Raw genomic sequence first — 22,357 nt, 5'->3', positions numbered from 1 at the left:
TGAACATTTGGAAACATGGCAACTCAGCTTTATGACCTTTAATTTTTTTTAAAAAGTTTTAGTTTAATGCAGCTGATGTATAAAAAATGAGTAAAGGAAAGAAAACTGTCTCAGATATTGCTTCAAATGTGGTTTGACCAAGAAAAGATTGGCTCAGGATGACCATCGGCTCTTAACCCAGCTGTACATCCTCATCTGAGAGGGTCAAATACAAAATTCAAACAAAATTCACCTTCACATTAAAGCTTTTAGTGAACAATCTCTCTCGACCCCAAAAGTGATGAAACATGAAACAGAGGTCAGTGCAACCACATTACAAATAATGTATTTGTGTAGTGATTGATACTGACAGTAGAAGAGCGACACACGTACGTGTGGCTGTAATGTTACATAAAAAAACACTGTGCTTTTGTTTATCAATAGACAACCTCCCAGTCTGCTTCATGGACCTGTGTCTCTGATTCTCTGCTCTCCAGTTTAATTGGAAGTGACAACAAATACAATCCAATTTGATGCATGAAGGCTTTAGATGTTTGGTCCCAGCCCACTACGTTCCTGCCCCCAACTGATGTCTGTTAATAAAGTCACATGAGGACTATTCTAGGAACAATATACAGTATGGTACAAACTGAGAGAGGCATTGGATAAAAACAATGAGCATGTACTGGAGCCACAAGGTTTTCCATAACAGCAGAGATTCATTATAATGATGTCACCAGCTTCAGACAAGGTGTCAGCAGAAGGTAATAAATCCCAGTGAGACAGGGCCCAGGTTCCTCCTGTCAAAGAATAGTGTGTGTGTGTGTGTGTGTGTGTGTGTGTGTGTGTGTGTGTGTGTGTGTGTGTGTGTGTGTGTGTGTGTGTGTGTGTGTGTTAGAACATATGTCAGTCTAAGATAGACTTCTTTTAACTTTAGGGGAGGGTTAGGTTTAGGTTAAGGTTGGAATCAAGGTTTGCGTTAAGCAAATAATGATTGTGAATAGAAGTCATTGTCACCTGATTAGATGGAAACATTGTGTGCGTGTGTGTTTGTTTCTATTCAGTGTAGCCAGGTGGGCCATTCACTGGATAAATAACAACAATTATCAGAGCATTTTACAGCTGATTTAAAGTGATAGATTCACTTTTAAGATTATAACACTCACTGTATCTGCTGCTGCCTTGAAAGGACGACTCTGAACAGTTTGAAGTTGGGTTCAAGTCGCTTACAAAGGAGTCCAACCGTGACAGGTTTTCAATGATAAAGAAAGTATTATAACATCCAAAAACTTCTCAAAGAGCTCCTGCAGCACAATCAACCTTCCCCTGTTAAACCAAATACATATTAAACACATAATTTCTTAAATATTTGTTTTTGTTACCTGTTATTGGTGGGATCATTTGTAATTAGTACAAGGTCACAACACCCTCTATTCTTTGTAATGGAAAATACAATCTTTTATAACCACCTTTTACATCTACAAACATGCTGGTTTTCAGTACAATCTTCTTATACAATAATCCCCAATATAGCCAAAATAAATAAACACCACAGACATATCAATTGACCGTTAGACAGCAGCTGCTCACAAACTGTTTATGTTCTCTGTCCAGGCAGGAAATATCAAGTCTGTTAGGGTCAGTCAGCTTATAATGTTGATGCTGCCCGTGCTGCTGTATGAGCCTCTCACTGCGAGTAACACAAAGTTCCTCTGGCTGGATGGACACCAACATTTCTGTAGAGGATGAAATGTTTGACAGTTTTTTGAAACTACAGCTTGATAGTTAAGAAAATTGAGGAAGGACCAACATAAAAATAATAATAAGGAGTGACTTTAGCCACTGACACCATAATCACTGAAAAAAAATGAAAATAAATGATTGACTTTGTATTTTATGATAGAAGTTGAATGTAAGTCTATGGAGCCTGAGTCTTTTTGGAGCCACCCCCTAGCGTCACTCGCTGGTATTGCAGTTTAAGGCACTTCAGCATCGGCCTCAGTTCTTAGACCAGGAATCTACGTCCACTTTTATATGTCTGTGACACTAGTATACGGACCTTTAGTGGACTAGCAGGTGTAGTACACACTTTTAAATTAGTCTGTGGACCCTTGAAAATTGCTTGACGTCATGACACTGTTAAAGCAACAGCAATTTTTTTTTACTTACAATATTTTTAACAGGATACACACAGTGTTTTTCATATGCAAGGAGCGTCACATGAAAAGATCCCTCGTAAATTTAAGCTACGACCACTCCACCTCCACACTATAAATGTTTGCAGTTGTCTTCCAAAATTTTGGCTCAGACTGAACTGAGACAGGAATCATAGGGAGAAATGGCAAAAAAAAAAAAAAAAAAGATTTACAGACTTACAGTTAACTGGTTTATACCTTTTGTTACCAGGCTAACAGGAAATTCTGCTACAAGACTACTTTACTCGGTGTAACCATGAAAACTCTCTGCTCTGAGATTTATTGAGAATTTGTGTCGTGATCAGTTTTACACAGTAAAAATAAAACGAGATTGTCCGGCCATTAAAATAAACATCATTGTGCACCTGTCACACCTCCAACTCCAGGTCATTATTTTTTCCTCCCTTCCACCACAGGACTGTGACATGAGCGCAGCCCTGCCTGGTGTTCCTGCTGACCTTCAACACTGCAGCTCACAGATAAATCCTCCTAATTGGACACTGGCCAAGGCTGTGGCACAAACAGGATCCAATAGAGAGCAGGCATGTTTAAAAATACACAAGATCTGCATGGTGTACCTACAGTACCCTTGAGCTGTTTGGTAGACAATTTATTTAGAAATCCCACCTAATGAAGACACTTATTGGCCCAAGCAGGGCATCGCTGACATCTGGCACGCTGGTGACTGCACACACACACACACACACACACACACACACACACACACACACACACACACACACACACACACACACACAGAGAGATGTCTGGTAGGGGTGAACACGGGGAGGCGAGAGCACGTATGGAGACAGATAAAAGTGGGCACCCTGACCACCTACATATTTATTTTTTGTTGTTGCTGAATTTGTACTGAGGCGTATCCTGAAGGGCTCAGAAGAATCAATTGGTGGAAGATCGATACTGTAAATACCAAATATGTCTTTGTATTTTTTTTAAAACTCAAATCAGGCAGACATCATTCACCTGCTTGTTTAAGGTGTTACACAAACCAAAACCCACACCATGGAGTTCTTTAGCATGATTATTAAAGAAAAGGAGAAAACACCCATTATCTGTTGTTTTCATTCCCTAAACATCATTAGGAAAGCCATGCAGAAACACAGTGTTACCATAGTAATAAATCCTAGTTACTAGCTTTTAAACATAAAGGATCGCCTTGTATTTCCTCTTTAATCCCTCTTGTTAAATTTAAGCCAATCCCCATGCAGTCACAGGCCTGTGCTGGGTTTGATTAGCTGTATGTGTGTGTGTGTTATTTGTTTAAACTGCTGCTTGAGGAAAAGCAGAACAAGCTTGGCGACGGTTTGAACCTTGAACTGTGGCAGTTTAACACCACGTAATAATGTTGTAGGGCAATAATAGTGAGGGCAGCCAAGTTAATAATGAGGACCAACAAGGAACAGTGCAGGCTGCACACCTGCAACACAGCTGACTGCTTTTCAGACAGATTCATTATCTGAAGATTAGATGAATGTTGGGGTTAAAAACATGTTGTTACTATGGACGAGACTAAGATTCACCCACTGTCACATGTTCTTGTGAACATTAGGCTGATTAAACTGTGACTTTACAGTCAGTAGGATAAACATAAAGTGCATTTTGTTCAATTGGCTTTCACTAAAAAATATTTTTATTGAAGAATTATTGAGAATGTGACTCCTCTAGACAGGCTGTCAGAGCAGCTCTGAGAGACTGCATAAACTGGGCTTTAAAAAAAACTCGACTAGAAATGACTAATACTGAGGTCAGGAAATTACTGTAAAATAATGAAGACGCAATGATTTGATTTAGTGTTAATCTGCGCCATCTAGTGGTGCAACAGTGTAGTACAATACCCAATTATCCTTTCTGCATTTAAAGGTGCGGTTCATCTTTATCCCAAAATCCTTTTAATACTCAGTCATGCATTTTTTTTTTTTTTTTTTTTTATCCAGGTTTTTAGATACGATGTGTCTGAGAGTTCTCAAATACTTTCTTCAGAAGAAATATTAATATCAAAAGGGGGATTGCATGCTGTTTAGATTCTCCAGAGAGATACTGAAAGGGTTATTTCATTGATTAAACATCTATTTTGACAACAGACCAATCATTTAAGGAATTTATTGTCAAAACATTCTCTGGTCCTGGTCTTTTTATGTTTTACATACAATACAGTGTTTGTAATTGAATATCTTTGTGGTGTAATTTGAAATTACAGTTTTGGGAAATAGAATGGGCATTATTTAGATTAAATCTGAAAATCTTAAATTATATTAGATTAAATTAAAAAACATAATCTAAAGTAACAGGGACTTGTGGTTTGTGAAAAAAATGTAGATTGATAAAAGCTGGACAGTTAATAAATCTATGAAAATCTGCATGTAATGACAGAACTTCAGGTAAGCGAAGAAATATGTGTGTGCATAATTAGAATGAAGAGACCATATAAATCATTTCAAATTGAACTTTAGTGAGAGAACCCGAATTTTAACTACTACTTTAAGAGATTGGTTCATATTTAACAAGTGGCATCAGACAGCTTCCTGACTTTTTCCTCCTCTTGTAAATCAATAAAAATCAAGCAGATGTTTCCACAAGTGAAAATATATTTTTTTTAAAACAGAAACAAGAAATTCTATGTACACAATATTACACAAAATATTCCCACTAGAACTTTAACTTCATAATTTGATGACTATTCAATATGAACAGTCTCTTGTGCTTTCGCCAAGCGTAATGAAAATAAAATAAACATTTTGCAACAGTTACAAAATTACAAAAGTCACAGGATTCTTGAGCACTCTCAAAACTCAAAACCAGAGAGTATGAAAAGATGAAAACAGTTACTGCCACTGCATCTTATAATTCTGCGCATAAACTGTTGTATCGTTACAATTGTGTTGTGGCAGGACAGCTTCCATCTCTCTGAAACCTCATCAATAAACATGGAGGTTTATTTTCTGCCCCTCAGAATCAAACACCAACGTCTTCAGCACAATTCACCTCTGATCAAAAAGAACCGGTTCACAGCTGTTCGTTGAAAAGCATGACAGGACCAACCTTCCAAAATCATTTCTGGAATTCAGTGAACATCAGACACGGGTGATTTCTGAGATCTGTTTAGGTGGTAACCATGGTGACATCAGCCGCAGCAGTAGAGGAGGTGGTTAGAGCAGATGTAACCGTGGTGATGGCAGCAGAAGCACCTGTAGATGTCTGTGTGGTAACGGAGGGCTCAGCAGGGCGAGCAGGAACTGGTTTAGCGATCTTCATGGGAATGAAGACGTTAGAAGCGCAGTGCTCACTCAGATACTCGCCTCCTTTCTCCTCATAGTCCTGCCTGCTGATCCAGCCCTCTGCTGCTCCTCCAGGTGGATGAGCCAACGCCCAGTCTCGGGCTCCATACCAGGCGTCCAGGGCCGGCTGAGATGCCATGGTTACCTGTGCAGGAGTTTAATTGTAGGATGTTACCTCCAGATTATCTAAACCACCTATCTGAAAATGATTTGGGTAGTTTATCTCTGGAGTTTAGATTTTCTCTTAATTCACATTTTTACTTTTTACTTGACTTCTTGATAAACTAGGCTTTTCCGCCTGTATATTTGTGTGTTAGTATATCAAGGTGGTGATTATGTATTAATTTTGTGTAACATGAATTGCATTTTGGCTGTACCTTGAAGTGTGACTGGAAGGGCCTCATGGCCAGCAGCTCTCTCTCCACCCGCTCCCTCATCCCAGGGTACTGCATGTTCCCTCCTGTCAGAAACACATTGCTCACCAGCGCCTCCTGCTGCTCTAGAGTGTACCTGTTGGTGGCAGAGAGGAAGTAAGAAAACATGAATATATCAGAGTATATAAAACATAATGTCCTGTTTGTGTGATAAAGTCAAAGAGAGATGTGGAGAGGATTTGTGTGATCTGTGTATCTGCATGATTTTATTAGCGAGAAGTTATATGTATACCTATACATTATTTATATATATATACACACACACACCTTACTGTACATGCATACAGTATGTGTGCTTGTTGGTTGTGTGTGCACCTGTTATATTGTGTCGTTACCTGGCAAGGACATACTGCAGCGTCTCCATCAGTCCCATCTGGTCCTCTCCCGTCAGCGAGGGCTGGAACAGGATCTCTGGACACCGCAGACGCTCCGTCCCCACAAACAGCTGGTGGTACTCCGCCATGTTGAACATGGGCTGGAGAAAGGATCAAAGTTATGACAAGTATTGACACGAAATGTTTCATTAGAAAAGTTAAGCACAAAAACCGAAAACCGGACGAAAAGTTTTCTCACACATTCTATCACATACCGTATTACTGTATCAGGTAATTGCCTGCGCAGCATTAATAAGGCTCTAAATATCTATTGGAAAAGTCCCAGAGTCCCTGTGCCACTACCTGAACCACATTAGCAGGTTTTTCTGGCAGCGTGTCCTCAGGGAAGTCAGAATCCATCAGCGCCACTCCATCTCCCTCGTCCATCGGCTGCTCCAGCTCAGACACCTGGCAGAGAGCGACAGATCAGCCTCAGGCTTCATGTCAGCTGTTGTGCAACAGGCTCAGCACACAAGGACAAATCCTGTAGAGCCCCGCAGCACAGTCATGGCAATGACACGTCCTCCTAATTAATTATTGGATCATTTGAATTTGATTTCAGCTCAGTGGCTTCCAAGTTGATCAGTTGCTGTCATTTTTTTTTTAGAGAGTAGCATGTAGTTTCACCACTTGGTTTCCTCCTTACTGTTATCATCTGAAGCATTTACATAGCTAGGTTTTATCTAAGTACAGTACACACATAGAAACCATCTTCAACACAGGTTATGTGTATATATATATGTATAATCTAGAATCCATCATAATAATTAATAGATTAATTCATCTTAAATTTCAAAAAAGGGTTTTAAGAGTAACCTCATATCAACCACTCAACAAAGAACAGATATAATCTGTGCATCTCTTTGCATTAACTGTTGTGCTACCAAGGGAATCTTTTACCTCTTTTTGACTATCCAAATTGTGAAAATGTGAACACAGCAAATTGCAGAATAACAAGTCAAGACTTTCTAATTCTATTTTGATGGTTTGGTCGAGCAGCACCTACCTCCGTCTTTCCCTCTGCTCCGTCGTGCAGCAGTTTCTGTCTGCCCTGCTCCACAGCCAGCTGCAGTTTGTTGATGTAGGACTGCAGCTCCTCAGCTGAGTCCATGTTGAGCTCCACCAGACTCTTGTGAAACTGATCCAACAGGCCGTCCTCCAACAGCTCCTGCACACACAAAACGATCAGTGTTTTACAATCGAATATCATACTGAAAAATACAGTTTTATAGATCCTGCTACAGTAGAAACGGTAACATCTGAATTCCTAGAAGAACGATTTGTCTTCTCAGAGTTTTTCTTTGTAAAGGAGAGTAGGTTCCTTGCCTGTACTTCCATGAGTCTGTCCAACCTCTCCTGGTCCTGCTGCAGCTTCTCCTCCCGGCGGCGAGCGTTAATCTCCTGAAGTCGTCGAAGCTGCTGGGCTCGTCTCTCCTGCCTCTCCTCCACGCTCACACAGCCGCCCGGCACCTTACCCGAAAAGGGAAGCTGCATACGGTGAACTTCCCGCTCGTAAAACTCAGGGCTTCGCCACTTTTCCAGCTCTGTGGAAAACGAGGAGGAAATACAAAGAAATGAAAAGAAGGAATGAAGAAAGAGGATAATTGCAAGTCTGTGATTTCTTCTAGCTCCTTCTATTAACAACCACCTCTTTCTCTACCAGCCAGGAGGAGAAAATTAATATATGTGTGCAGTTTGTTGATGTTATTTCAGCTGCTCAAAAACTAAAACATGTATTTGATGCTGCAAATTATTTGAGTTGTAAACCTGTCTTGAGATATGCATCAACAAATGTACACATTCATGCTTGTACTGACATACTGTACCTTCACGATAATCAACAGCAGTGTAACTGTGTTCATGTAGCAGCTCCTCCATGCGGTTGAGTGTGACGGCAGCAAGGTGACCTGGGTACTTGAGCTGCAGAAGGCGCTGCAGGTAAGACGCTGCCTGGCTCCCGGCCACGTTCACACGCTTACAGTTAACTGCATCCAACCTCAAATAAAAAAAACATATCAAAACTAAACTGACTGCAGAACCAAGTGTCTGATGATCGATTTTAAAAAGTGTCAAAACATTTAGGGAAGAAGGACAAATAGTATAGATCATAACAACGTTATAATACAAACTTTGAAAGGATAAATACAACACAGAAGCAGTTGTCTTTGTCTGTTGGTCCTCACCTGCCGTTGATAACAGGCAGGATGTGTGAGCAGTGGTAACCTGAGGACAGAACGATACCCGTGTGTGGTCGCTGCAGGTTCCTCTGAGTGTTATTGTGGAAGAGACTGTACAAGCCATCCACACCGTAGGAGACGTACGGGACGCCGTAGCACTCAAACAGCAACTCTGACATCATCTGCCGGCACTGCAGCGGGTTGCAGGGCGCCTCGGTCAGCACAATGGGGTGTTCGATGCTTCCCTACAAAAGCATTGGGAAAGTGAGGCTTGTTTATTATATGGTTATCATTATGAGTTAATTAAATATAAAACAGTAATGGAAAAATATGACCAGAATGCATTACTGTCATGAATCCTATAATACTTTAATTCAGCACTGAACACAAACACACATTTCAGCTCCTTTGAATATCTTTGTTTTATTCTGTGTTGTTGTACCGGGTCTCAAGGATGAAGATGACGCCTCTCCTTATCTGGAGATACCAAACACTCCAGATAAGGAGTGTTATTCTGACTTCTGGTGATTAATCAGTTTACATTATTATAGACAGTTACTCTCAATGAATAAAACATCAATTACAATGAAATCAGTTATCATGTCATTTTGAAACAGTGTTGAGGGTCGTCAAACACTTTTGAACATACACGCACAGTAAAACAATTAAACAATAAAAACAATTTTGCACATCGGGGGACTTTAAGAAATAAAATCAATAGTATGTCAAATGGTTTTAAAACTTATACTACCTTTTTACAACTAGCACTAACTTTCCTGCTCTGTTTAAGGAGTTGTTAATGGAAAAAGTAAAGAAAACATAGTACCACAGCTGTCTTAATATTTGAAATGGGCGACGCATCACAGCGTCCACCACTGACCTCTGAAGCGATGCCCAGGTGTGTGAACACATAGTCGAAGATGAGCTCCTGGATCTCGAAGTTGACCACCACGTTCCTGTCGAACTGGCTCTTCAGCAGCCACCGCAGCGGCTCCAGGTTCGGGATGTCGTTACCGATCTGGGTCTCGCTGCGTGCAGCCCCTCTGCTGCGCGCCGCCACCGACCTGAAGAGCAGCTGCGGAGAGTCCAACTCCGCCCCTGGAACTGCCCAGCCGGCACGCGTCTGGAAAGAGCCGTTATCTAGCACTATCGGGACCGGTGTGGGGCTTAAACACTGTGCGGGGAGCTCAAAAAGTGTGTCAGGGGACGTTTTAGTGTCCTGAAACGAGAAGATTTGGCATACCGGTTTCTCTTTGGACGCCATTTTGGATATGTGTCACTACAAAATACAGCCGGGTGGAGGCTTGCTGTCTCCGACACACAGTTCCCAGCAGTTTTTAATCATTCAATCAATTGAATCCGCCAACGGTATTGTGCCGAAAAATCAATCGGCGTAGCTCTTAAGCAAAAGTAAGCAAACATATATACTATAGACGCCTCACAGCGAGGAGGTTCTGGGTTTGATCCCGGCCTAGGCCGGTCTGTGTGGGGTTTACATATTCTCCCTGTGCCTGCGTGGGTTCTCTCCGGGTACTCTGGTTTCCTCCCACCGTCCAAAAACATGCATGTGAGGTTAATTGGTGATTCTATAAATTGCCCTTAGGGGTGAATGAGAGCATGAATGGTCTTTGTTTGTGTCTGTCTCTATGTGTTGGCCCTGTGATGGACTGGCGACCTGTCCGAGGTGCAACCTGCCTCCGCCCAAAGTGAGCTGGGATAGGCTGCAGCCCCTCCGTGACCCTGTGCAGGATAAAGCGGGTATAGATAAGGGATGGATATACTATAGACGTTTTGACTAAATACGTTTTGTTTTTACTTTTTACAAATAATACAAGTGTGGCAAACAAAACGTTTCCAACATTTTATTATTTAATTTTTTTTTTTTTACTTTCAGCTTAATATTCACTTTGTCTACCCTTCAACCAAGGCTTTATATACAGTGTATACGTTATTTATATATATTATATACACTGGTATATCATAAGATTTACAGTAAAGGTGAATTTTAAAAATAGTTCGACCTTTTACCACCAGAGGTCACACTACACTAAATTCCTGTGGGATGAGACAGACATGAGATGGGTATATTTGTGAATTATTGGCAGACAAACTCTCAGATAGTCTAATTATCGTTTAAGGCACATATACAAGTATAGAATTGTCACGTCTAATAATAGTGAAAAAAAATTAAATTTCTGTGTCGAAAAAAATGTATTGATAATTGATTCGGAATAGTACTTTTTTTGTTTACTTTCCCTCTTAAATCGTACCACTTTATTATTTGGCCAGTCGGTCCAAACTCATGCTTGGCAGCCACACTTTGCTATAGGAATGTGATTTTAAATTGTAGTGTAGACTCCTTTAATTATGTTGGATGATGCAGTCATAAAATTAGCCAACCATTTATCGAGAGACATTTTGAATCTCTACTCAAACTACAATAAATGTTACAACTCTCACTGACATCTTTTTTACTTTCACTCATTACCTCAAATTTGGGGTCAACTGGTTATTCTGCCGATCCGAACCGTAACTGAAACCATGTAAACAGTCATGTTCCCTGAGGCCCTGAGATCCCTGGTTTCTTTCTGTCTGCCGTCCTGTTACTCTCAGCTGACCGGGCGAAGCCTCAGCTGGTTATGTGGGACACCTGCACATGAGAGCTGCTGTACGTCCCAGTCGGCCTCCATTCAGATCAGCCAGTCAGTGCACATGCTGGACGTCTAACACAATTTGTATTTTAGTTATCCTGAATGTGTAAAGTAAATTGAACAGCCCTAAACTCATTTGTAATGATGAATTATTAATAACAGATTAATAATATATTGTCAAATGGATGTGGTGTAAAGTGGTGAAGTCCTCCAATGAACAAATAGGAACAAAATAGGAAAATGCTGCTGCTGATAAAAAAAAAAAAAAGTCCCATGTAGCTTTCTGTACTTAAAAACCGATAAAGCCTGATTTGCTGCATTAAAGTGGAAGTAGCAGTTTGTGTGAATTATCTTTTTTTCCTCACAAAAACATGTTTTTATTTTTTGTGTCCACCTATTTCTACAAATCAAAAATCAGGTTAATTTGTTTTCCTACCTACAATATCTACTCAGGTTTCAGCCCGTGCATACTGTATCTGCAAATTGAAATACTTTAGATTGCACACAAGCTGGTTAAACAGTTAAGCCCCTTCAATGCTGCAAAATGATTATGCAGAGCCATCTTTACAAAGCCACTGTCACCATAGAGAACGTTTGAATTATAATCAAAATCCAAGAGATGACATTGACATCTTCATTGACATTTAATCTACTCCTATATTTAAATGTAGGAAAATAGCAAACAGTCCTATTTATTCATAAACTTTTGATTTATACTATTTTGATTATCTTATTTATGATTTATGATTTATGTATTTATAATACTGCCTTTATTTTTGCCTTTCTTTCGCCTACAAGAGAATGTAGAAAGATTACATTTTCTGTTTTTTGGATGGGTTTATTTCCTGGACAGCAGAGATGTTTGGGAGCAGAAGATGAAATGGATGAAGGAAGGAGTGTGTGTGTGTGTGTGTGTGTGTGTGTGTGTGTGTGTGTGTGTGTGTGTGTGTGTGTGTGTGTGTGTGTGTGTGTGTGTGTGTGTGTGTGTGTGTGTGTGTGTGTGTGTGTGTTGGGAGGTGGGGGGTTACAGTATGAAGCATGATGGTGCGTCACTGAAGCACGAGCACAGTTCACTGCTCAGGCACAAAGCTCTAAGTGACTGCCGTCCCCCTCCTCCTGATGCTAATAAGCAGATCTGGGTCACCTCAACCTCTCAAACACACACACACATGGTTGCATACCCAGTGGTAAGACACACACACACACACAATCCCATCCATACTATCCACACATCCCCACCCACCCACCCACGGACGCACACGCGCACGCACACACACACACACACACACACACACACACACACACACACACACACACACATGCATGCACATACAGCCAGAAACTCAAATAATTACACTCGCTTTTCTCCTTTCAAACACACACACATACGGTGGCGTCCAGTCCTCCTCGGAGACAAGACGTGACATCGTGCCGATGTCCGTGCACAGTGCTTGCAGCCCTCTGCTTGTTGTGCTTGTCATCTAGGCAGCGGTGATGAGGCACAGGGGAACTAATGGGCTACAAGCACTCTGGGACTGCCACGCGTGATGCCAAGTAGCCTCCATTTTGTGGAGGAATGAACAGACTGTTGGTTCCCACTGACAGGGAGGGAACAGAGGGGGAACTATCTTAGATAGGGTAAAAATGTTAAATGTTTACAAATTATTCGATGATTTAGAAATGTATTTTAATTTGTTACGTTATAATTATTCAATGTCCTATTTGTTCATTTATTTTGGAGTGGTACAGCATTTTGAGGGTTTTCAGCTGCTGTTCAAATGCTGTTTTGTGCAGACAGAAACAGACTTCTCAGTGTCAACATGCTGTTTTCTTGCACAACGTGTAGAAGGGAAAAACATCTGTCCGTGACAATTATGTGTGTGATAATGAGTCACGGTATTTGTATTCAGTTGTCCTGACAACGCAGAACTTTCTTTTGTTAACATCAGTGTAAATACTAGAAACACAGGGCATTGCTTTTTGTCATTTAACATGCTGTCTTGTGTCATTATGATGTCACAATAGGATTAACAATCAAACGTGTGTTTTTCCTGGCAAGATCGTAATTAAGCAAACTTTATCACTACTTCATGTTCTACATTGTTCATCTAATACGTAATTTGATCATTTAGTCTAAAGTGCTATTTACAGTGGACAGATTGGTTACAGATTAACACTCTCAAGGTCAAGTGGGCACTTTGCACTGTGGCATTCATTTGTAGGAAGACAACAATCGTACAATGTGTGTGCACGTGGTGACAGCTGTCACAGTGTGTATGTGTGTGCACGCATGAATCTGTATTTGTAGTCACATTTTGGGGATTCGACTCTCTTTTGGCTACAAAATGCAAGTTCCATATTGTAGGCTAAATCCAAAAAATGTTGTGTTTAAATTTAGGAGAACATTAAGATTAGGGTGGGGTAGGTGTAGGCGAGTAGGGATTATGATTATAGCCAGGGTAAATCTCTGGGAAATTAATGTCATAATTGTAATGTCCTTTGAAATGATGGCGACGCTGCTGCGTTTCTGTGTGTGTGAAGGAATGAACGAAAGACGAGGAGAGCCCAGTTTATGTAACAACCCTGACTCTGAGCACTTCTGATATATCAGAGCCACACTGCGGACAAAACCCCCTGCAACCTCCACGACTCTCCTCTGCACCCTGTCACGCCTGCGCGCGCACACACGCACACACACACACACACACGCACACACACACACACACACAGAGACAGAGACAGACACGCACGCACTGTAAACTCAGTCTCTTTGTCTTTTTCTCTCTCTCGTCACACATGCTGAAAACACACACACACACACACACACACACACACACACACACACACACACACACACACACACACACACACACACACACACTCACTGCGTCTGTCACTACCACTCTCTTCAGACTTTGGCCCTGTAAGCCCAGCAGATCTTTTTGGGCCACAGAGTGATTAATGTGTTTGTGCACCTGTCACTATTCATGCATTCATGTATGTGTCTGTGTGTGTGCATGTGTGAGACAGTGTGTGTGTAAAATGTATTTCTAATATGTCCATCCACTGTCTTTAGAAATCAAAAATTTGAAACGGAGTAGGTTTGTTCCCTGCATCACACACAGGTGTGGTTGATTACCCTGGCTGATTGAGCAGGCTGTTCTCCCTAAACCCTGCCCCTGAACTGCAACTGTCCAATCATAGCTACCAAGCATGAAAGGCCTGATCAGCCACATAACAAATTGAGTGTGGTTCAAATAAGAGTAATACTGAGGATTTTAAGAGTTTTGAGAGTGATATCTGTTAGTGATGGACATTTCAAATCTAATCAACTATTAACTATTAACATGACCAACATTGCCAAAACTCAGCTCAATAAGATGCATTTAGCATGCCTGGCTAACTAGCTTTACTACAGCAATAACTTACTTTTAGCTACATTCAAAGTCACTGATCATCACAAACCACTAATGTTTTGTGAGGCTACAGATTACATTAAAAAAAACATTCTGTGGGAGCAAAGATGACAGTATGAGAGTTTAGACTAGCAATACTGGTTTATGTCCTAATCTTTATTATGTTTGGGGAAGCCAAGCTTGTGTTAGATAGTGTTATATTTGCCATCTTCCATCTTCTACATGGATCATCAGAGTTTTTAACACCATCGTGGGCATACTTTTACTGGCTTTTTGTTTTATATGAAATCAACAAACAAAGACCTGTGTGGAGAATTAATTTTTAGCTGAGCTGCACCTGAAGAATTCTACTGGCAATACTTATCATTTCAACTGACTAAATCCAAAGTTATTATGTAAAAATGAAAAGCCAGATCACCAATGGCTGCGGCCTACAAGTCTATGTAGCAATATTATTGAAAATGAATCAGAAAATCAACAGTGGGTCTTTGACTGTCTATCTTGTGGCCCCAGTCTTCGGTTCATTATTGTTTACATTGAGCTTATTTGTTGTAAAGTTTGTTTGTTGTCAGATAAAGTATTAAAATACAAAAACGTTGGGAATTTTTGTATTACCCCATCTTAGAAAACTACAGCCAAAAATGATTTCCATCACCAATATGTCTAAAAATGATCCTTTTTTTGTTTGTTTGTTTTTAAATAAACAGTTAATTGTTGAGTGTATAAAACTTAAACAAAATACTGAAACCCCATTAGCAGGTTATTCTTTCAAACCCAAACAACAAAAAGGCACGTGGTTGAGAAAAGATGACGGTTTGTGCCAAATGTAACGTGGTTGCCGTTTGTTTCGGTTTAGGAACTAATACTGCTTGATCTGCGTTAGTTACGTCACGTAAATTACTTAAGAAATCCACATTTACTTTTGCTTTGCCATGTCCTCTAACAACCTGTCTCCCAGGTGTCAGTCCTGGGTTGACCTCCTCCTGTTACGGTGATTGTTACAAGACATCTGGCACAATGTGCGCGTGTTTTAGACGCATCTCTTTGACACCATCAGCTTTAACAAAACGGTATTTTTTTCACGCACTGGGGAAAAGAACCGGTGAAATAATTGATGCTTTTGTTTTCTTTAAATGTCCCATTAAGCCAAAACTGTATGGCAACGAGCCAACGTGCAAAACCCCAGGACCCTAAAACTGAAACAGCAAAATTTATTTCAGCCATAATTGATTTAATTTAGGCCTACCTCCTGCTGTGACAAATAAAAAAAAAAAAATGCCTTTTTTTCCCTTTTTTTTAAATGTAGGAATATGTTTAACAATGTAACAAACCAAATTTAGATGATTTGCGCGTAACTGCAAAATATCCTGCAAAATGGTATTTTAATTCACCTATAGGTGGCGTGACAGCAACATGATGAAGTAAAATGACTAAAATAAGTTGAGGTGTCCGACTTGTAATTTTAAACAATTCATTCTTGTACGAAGCCCTAATATTTCCAGGATTTAAGTATTTTGAAAACACGATGGTCAACATCAGCCAATCAGCACGTCAGCCTACCTGATCCAGATTTAATGCAAATGCGAACAAAATGTTCTGTTAGCCTATGAAAAAACACATTTTCACAACAGGAGGCTTTAGGCTACAGTCAGAAAAAAAAATGGATTGGCTTAAATGCGTTTAATTCTCCCTCTATAAAGGCATTAAGAAAAAAAAAACGAAAAAAAAAAAAACGTGCGAATGTGTTTTGAGAGAATCTCTTTTCCTTCAAATCTCAACATGCACACACCCTGTTCAATTACTGTGGCCATGGCAACTATCAGAGATTATTGCTCCCAGTCAGCACTGCATGGCTGTTAGACGAGGCTATAAGCCTCTCCGTATTTCAGGCCTACACACTCACACACACACACACACACACACACACACACACACACACACACACACACACACACACACACACACACACACACAATGAATCTGCTGCAAGCATACACTCCCCTTTCTGAGTGTCTCTCTCTTGCAGTCTCTCAGTCATAAACACACACACGGAGGCTGAATTAATCCTTCTCTTTGTAGCCTTAAAAGCTAAACTGGTCGCCCCAGCAACCAATCTTAAAGTCTTCTGAAGGAAAAAAAAAAAAAAAGAAAAGCTGACTGAAAACCCATTTTGTCATGAGAAAGTATCTTAGAAATCTATCATGTTGGAGAGAATTTAATGCAGCCTGCTGTATATTTTTTTCAACGTTGAGTTGTTTCAGATTCGTTTTATATTTCATTATTTTTGCATGTCTTTGTTTAATATCACATTCCTCCCCGGATTTGGAGACAGTTGCGTTTTTGCAGATTTCGGATGAAGCTGCGTGTTTTGGCTTTCGTGTTGCGCGCCTGTGACATTTGCAGCCGAACCTCTGTCCCAGCATTAGCCCGGGGACTGTGCATGTGATGGGGGAGGGAGAGATGCCTCAAGGACTCTCCCGAGTTCCTCACCGTCCTACACACACACAGAGACACACGCACATACCCTCAGACACGGATGAGACACACTCCACTAACAAACACTGTGCTGGCATGATCACAAATAGCAGCTGGCAAAGCAGCCCAAGCCAAGCATGAAAATATGCGGAACTTTCTCTGTCCTCTGGCTGCTTTCTAAATTTAGACCTCTCGTCTGTTATTTCTTTTTTTTGTCTTACAATGTTGGTCGTAAAATATTGGCTCGCATTTCTTCATCCTTTTTGGATCATTTTAATGAGCCTTAGAAAAAAATGTTTACTTAATTCACATTTTTGCGATGTTTTTTTTTTTTTTTTTTTTTTTAAGCAGGAATGAGAGAGAAATGCTTCGGTTTTCCAGCCTTCCTGCCACAGTGGGCTACATTTCTGCAAGCAGGCTACAAAAAAAAAAAAAAAAAAAAAAAAAAAAAAAAAAAAAAAAAAAAAAATGGATGACAGTTTTGCTCAACCGTGTCACAGCAGATACGGAGGCAAAATCGAGGTGCTTCGTAATTCCCAAGGATTAGAGCTGAGGTGGGGAAGAAATAACTCCCGCATCTTTTTTTTTTTCCCTTTTGTCAATATCTTTAAATGTCGCCCAGTAAAAGACAATAATTAATATAAGAGGAATTGCATGGTGTGTTAAAATTAGAGGAGGAGGCTGAGGAGGAGTGTTTGTGTTTCAGGAGCTGTCCGTGGTGCTGTCGGTGCTCTGCAGGCCAGCTGCACGACCCGCATCACATCATCAACGAGTTGCATCCCTGCACAGCCGGCTGAACATGCTCATCTGGAATCAAGCTGTTAAATGAGCAGGAAACATAAAATCTGTGGCTGCATACATGCAGGAAAACATCCAAACAAACACGCAGATATTAGCAAACAGCAGGCCTACACCATTCATTTAATCATTCTGAATTTGTTTTAAATGTTTTATGTGGAAATATTTCAGTTATATTTTTGACTCTAATTCCGCTTTTATTATGTAGAAAAAAAAACGTTTTGGGGAAATTCATTAAAATATTGTCTGTAGGCAAGAATGCTATAATTTTGAAAAACAATTCCGTGAAACACAAGGCCTTTTACCTCTATACAGAAAAAAAAAAACCAGACGTGTGTGTCTGTGACTGTGCGCAGCCTCGGAGTAGGTTACGCTGCGTTCTGCACAAAAAAAAAAGACTGATTTTACACAATCGACGATATTATTATTATTATTATTATCGGCCCGTGGCTGCATGGCTCCTTTATGTATGGTGTTAATAGTAAATGCGGAATTGCAGGTAATGCAAAAACAATTGTAGACCGATGTAAACATTTAAAATATAGTTTCTAATTCAATATATGTTAATGAATTAATGCAGTAGTTTTGATAAAACATTTATTCAGGAGACGCGCATGACGCCTTCTGTCTGTTGATGGAACCTGTTGACAGAATGCAGCGTGAAAGCAGGTGACATGTTTGGTGTTTTCATTCATGTGTGATGTCATGGCCGATTCTGTAACACTGCTGCCTTTAAACGGCCTGACCGTTTTATCCGCGTGATCACTCCGCCGGTAAACTCCCGTGGAGAGTCATTTTCTCTCTCTCTCTCTCTCCTTCTCTCCCTCTCTCTGCCACCCGTGACAGCTCTGCCGCGCGCGAGCCCATTACACTGGCACTCTATGCGGACACGTGCACGCTCCTCTCTCTGGGTGATGCAGAGATTCCTGCGCTCGCGCTGTCACCGACGGGACTCCAAACTGAGAAGATTGTCTGGAAAAAAAAATGCCACATTGTTCGTTTTAAGACAAATGAGGACATATTTGTTGTTTGTTGGGGGGGCGTTTCTTCGTTGAGGCAGAAGCCAAGGAATGTTTTTGTGTGGAGTAATATGGATGAGCAAACCAAGAAAAGAGGCTGAGGATTTTTAACGGTCAGTGTGAAACGGTGCTTACTTTGCGACGACATCTAAGAGGCAACAGGCATGGTTTCACTGTAGCAGCTCCAGAGCAAATAAATCACCCTGCATGCATCTGTACCTGCGCTTTTTACTCGGCAAAATCTTTTTTAACTGAAGAACGAATTTCTCCCGCATAAAGATGGCTCACCTAATCCGACACAAGCTCACCAACAAACTGACCAATGCGGCCCACACGGTGTCCAACAAATCTCAGGCCAAGGTCAGCGGGGTGTTCGCCCGTCTGGGCTTCCAGGCCGCCACGGACGAGGAGGGTTTGGGATTCGCCGAGTGCGACGACTTGGATTATGACTACAGACAAGGAATGCAAATGGATGTCCTTCAGGGAGAGGAGGAAGGGGGACACATGGAGGGGGAGGGGGAGGGAGAGGGGGAGCTGGAGGGGGACAGCCACTACCAGAGGGACGGCACCGGCCCGAGGCCCTCCCTGAAGACAGGAGGCTCGCTGGACGAGGATAAGCCAAAAATCACGACATGGGAAGCTGGCTGGAACGTCACCAACGCCATTCAGGTATGATAAATTTGATTACTTTTATGAGTGCAAAAATAGCATGCTGCATGCAGCAGGCCTGCAACTGGACAAAAAGTCACCTTGAAGATTTTCTGATTCACCGTTTAAAATTTTAGGTCCAGGAGACAGAGTGCTCTGGGGATGCGCATATTTACACACGATCTGAGATTAGAAAAATCATCTTTATTTTTGCTGAAAAAAAAATATTGAGCTTTTAAATGTGGCCTATTAGTAGGCCTGCATTATAATTAAATGCAGGTTTTAATTCAACGATTAAGCCTGCTTTGGAGGGTAAATCCTTTGTAAGGAATTTATTTATTCAAATCTTTTTATCAGTGGAGCTGCAGGCAGGGCCTGTTTGACTTTGATAGCCCTGAGGCTGAAAGGCACTCACGTGCTTATCAGCGTCGCCATCAAATTAAAGTTTTAATCAAACGGATTTTACAAAATCGTTTTTAAATCGTCTTTTCAACGCTATAATTTGATCTAAAGTCTGCGCAAGCGAACGGACGACTTTTTAAAGGCCCAGCGAATGAGAGAATCAATGCGCTGCAGACATTGGGAACAATAAACCACACAATTATGCGTTAATGCTCAGGATATCATTTGTTGGTGTTATTATGTAAGATGTGAGCTGTGCGGGGCTGTCATTGCATGCCTGGGTTATCTCGGCCTGTCACTGCGATGTGGGCCTCGTCCATTACCACTCAACCACGCTCCTCTGTCCGCAGGGCATGTTCGTCCTCGGCCTGCCGTACGCCATCCTCCACGGCGGCTACCTCGGCCTCTTCCTCATTATCTTCGCGGCTGTGGTATGTTGCTACACCGGCAAAATCCTCATCTCGTGTCTGTACGAGGACAACGAGGACGGCATCAAAGTGCGCGTGAGGGACTCCTACGTGGACATCGCCAACGCCTGCTGCGCGCCGCGCTTCCCAGCGCTGGGCGGCCACGTCGTGAACGTGGCTCAGATCATCGAGCTGGTCATGACCTGTATTCTTTACGTTGTGGTCAGCGGCAACCTGATGTACAACAGTTTCCCGGGGTTTCCCGTCTCCCAGAAAGCCTGGTCTGTGGTGGCCACGGCCGCGCTCCTGCCGTGCGCGTTCCTGAAGAACCTCAAGGCCGTGTCCAAGTTCAGCTTGCTCTGCACAGTGGCACACTTCATCATCAACGTCCTCGTGATTGCCTACTGCCTCTCCAGGGCGCGCGAGTGGGCCTGGGAGAAGGTTAAGTTTTACATCGACGTGAAGAAATTCCCCATTTCAATCGGCATCATCGTGTTCAGCTACACCTCCCAGATCTTCCTCCCCTCCCTGGAGGGAAACATGCAGAAGCCCAGTGAGTTCCACTGCATGATGGACTGGACTCACATCGCTGCCTGCGTCCTCAAGGGCCTCTTCGCCCTGGTGGCCTACTTGACATGGGCAGACACCACGAAGGAGGTCATCACGGATAACCTGCCTTCCACCATCCGGGCTGTGGTGAACCTCTTCCTCGTCTCCAAGGCGCTGTTATCTTACCCGCTGCCGTTCTTCGCTGCAGTTGAAGTCCTGGAGAAATCACTGTTCCAGGAGGGCGGGAGGGCCCTCTTTCCAGACTGCTACGGCCCTGGTGGGCAGTTGAAATCATGGGGTCTGGGCCTCCGAATAGGCCTGGTAGTCTTCACCCTGCTCATGGCTGTGTTCGTCCCCCATTTTGCCCTCCTTATGGGTTTAACTGGGAGTCTGACCGGCGCCGGCCTGTGCTTCCTCTTGCCTAGCCTCTTCCACCTAAAGCTCCAGTGGAGAAATCTCCTGTGGCACCACGTCTTCTTCGACGTTGCCATTTTTGTTATCGGGGGCATATGCGCCATATCTGGCTTAATTCACTCGATTGAAGGGCTTATCGAGGCGTTCAGGTACAATATCCACGACTGAGAGCTTCAGAGATGACCTCTATTGATTGGTGATGTCGTAAAACGCCGCGCTCAGCCAGGGCTGCCATGACGCAGACCTTACACGAAAGCATCACATCGACCACGTGACATAAAAGCTCATGAGGAGGATTATTTGTGTGAAATGTACATCTTTTTATTTTGCCTTCGTGATAATGTGCAATAATAAACTCTACAGTCATAGTGTAAAGTAGTCTACTCATTCCAGAAACCGTGTTTTATTAAGTGGACAGAGGAACACCGCCTCCGCATGACAGGAGGTGATTCTAAATATGATGCGGGCATTAAAAAGCTTGTCCAGGTATCAGTCTTCATGCAAAGAGCCAGTGAAAATGCCCGTCATGGGTCTAACTGTGAGTGTGTACGTGTTTATATCTGGGGAATGAAATTTGTGAAAAACAAATGGAGTGAATATGTTATTGTTGGTTTTTGAGCTGCTAGATATCATTAATCCCACTCCAGCGAAAATATAAGACAAAAGGCACCCATCAAATCAGATGGTGCTTTATAAACCATGAATAACTTATGTGTAGTGGTTTGAACAGAACTATTCTTTTCAATTGGTTTTGTGTGTGTGATTTTTGTTTTATTCTTATGCCTATAGTCTTTGTTGGCTCGTTTTGTTTTCTCGGTGTTTCAAGTGTCATTCTGGATGAAGTGAATTCAAGTGCAAGCAAGTGGGTCCTAATTGTGTTATATGAAAAAAAAAAAAAAAAAAATATATATATATATGTCTGTCTGATAATATTCTGTTCCTACTGAACTTGTTAATTGTGATTTAATGGAACTAATCATGGTGTGTGAGATAAAGAGTATTTGTTGAAATTAAGAGATAAATAAATCAAATATTTTATGGCTGGTGATTTTAATGTTTCCTTGCTCAAGGGATGATTGATCGTTTTTTATTTTTTACTGTTCTGACCTTTGTTAAACTTCCC

The 22,357-nt window shown here is 41.6% G+C and overlaps 2 protein-coding genes across 2 annotated transcripts; one reads left to right on the top strand and one right to left on the bottom strand.

The window, feature by feature from the left end:
- Nucleotides 1–4,772: 4,772 nt before the first annotated feature.
- On the bottom strand, nucleotides 4,773–9,719 carry actr5 (actin related protein 5). Its single transcript, XM_069141028.1, has 9 exons — nucleotides 9,336–9,719; nucleotides 8,462–8,700; nucleotides 8,105–8,274; nucleotides 7,605–7,822; nucleotides 7,285–7,446; nucleotides 6,582–6,686; nucleotides 6,240–6,379; nucleotides 5,848–5,980; nucleotides 4,773–5,615 (listed from the first exon to the last, which is right to left on the bottom strand). The coding sequence occupies exons 1-9, from the start codon at nucleotides 9,717–9,719 to the stop codon at nucleotides 5,295–5,297; spliced, it is 1,872 nt and encodes a 623-aa protein (XP_068997129.1). The 3' UTR covers nucleotides 4,773–5,294.
- Nucleotides 9,720–18,673: 8,954 nt separating this feature from the next.
- LOC138193293 (vesicular inhibitory amino acid transporter-like) lies at nucleotides 18,674–22,274 on the top strand. The gene is made up of 2 exons (XM_069141254.1): nucleotides 18,674–19,483; nucleotides 20,215–22,274. The coding sequence occupies exons 1-2, from the start codon at nucleotides 19,094–19,096 to the stop codon at nucleotides 21,400–21,402; spliced, it is 1,578 nt and encodes a 525-aa protein (XP_068997355.1). The 5' UTR covers nucleotides 18,674–19,093; the 3' UTR covers nucleotides 21,403–22,274.
- Nucleotides 22,275–22,357: the final 83 nt, after the last annotated feature.

The sequence above is a fragment of the Embiotoca jacksoni genome, unplaced genomic scaffold (genome assembly GCF_022577435.1).
Source record: "Embiotoca jacksoni isolate LCO1_2020_lvr unplaced genomic scaffold, fEmbJac1.0.p SCAF_9, whole genome shotgun sequence".
In the NCBI taxonomy this organism is placed as follows: domain Eukaryota; kingdom Metazoa; phylum Chordata; class Actinopteri; family Embiotocidae; genus Embiotoca; species Embiotoca jacksoni.
This window is presented reverse-complemented; position numbering and strand designations above follow the sequence as displayed.

Excerpts from the sequence above, each read along its gene's own strand:
- LOC138193293 (XM_069141254.1), top strand. The coding sequence starts at position 19,094 with ATGGCTCACCTAATCCGACACAAGCTCACCAACAAACTGACCAATGCG. Across the intron at positions 19,484-20,214 it reads ACGTCACCAACGCCATTCAG|GGCATGTTCGTCCTCGGCCT; the intron begins GTATGATAAATT and ends CTCTGTCCGCAG.
- actr5 (XM_069141028.1), bottom strand. The coding sequence starts at position 9,719 with ATGGCGTCCAAAGAGAAACCGGTATGCCAAATCTTCTCGTTTCAGGAC. Across the intron at positions 8,275-8,461 it reads CTGCCTGTTATCAACGGCAG|GTTGGATGCAGTTAACTGTA; the intron begins GTGAGGACCAAC and ends TTTTTATTTGAG. Across the intron at positions 7,447-7,604 it reads ACAGACTCATGGAAGTACAG|GAGCTGTTGGAGGACGGCCT; the intron begins GCAAGGAACCTA and ends TTGTGTGTGCAG.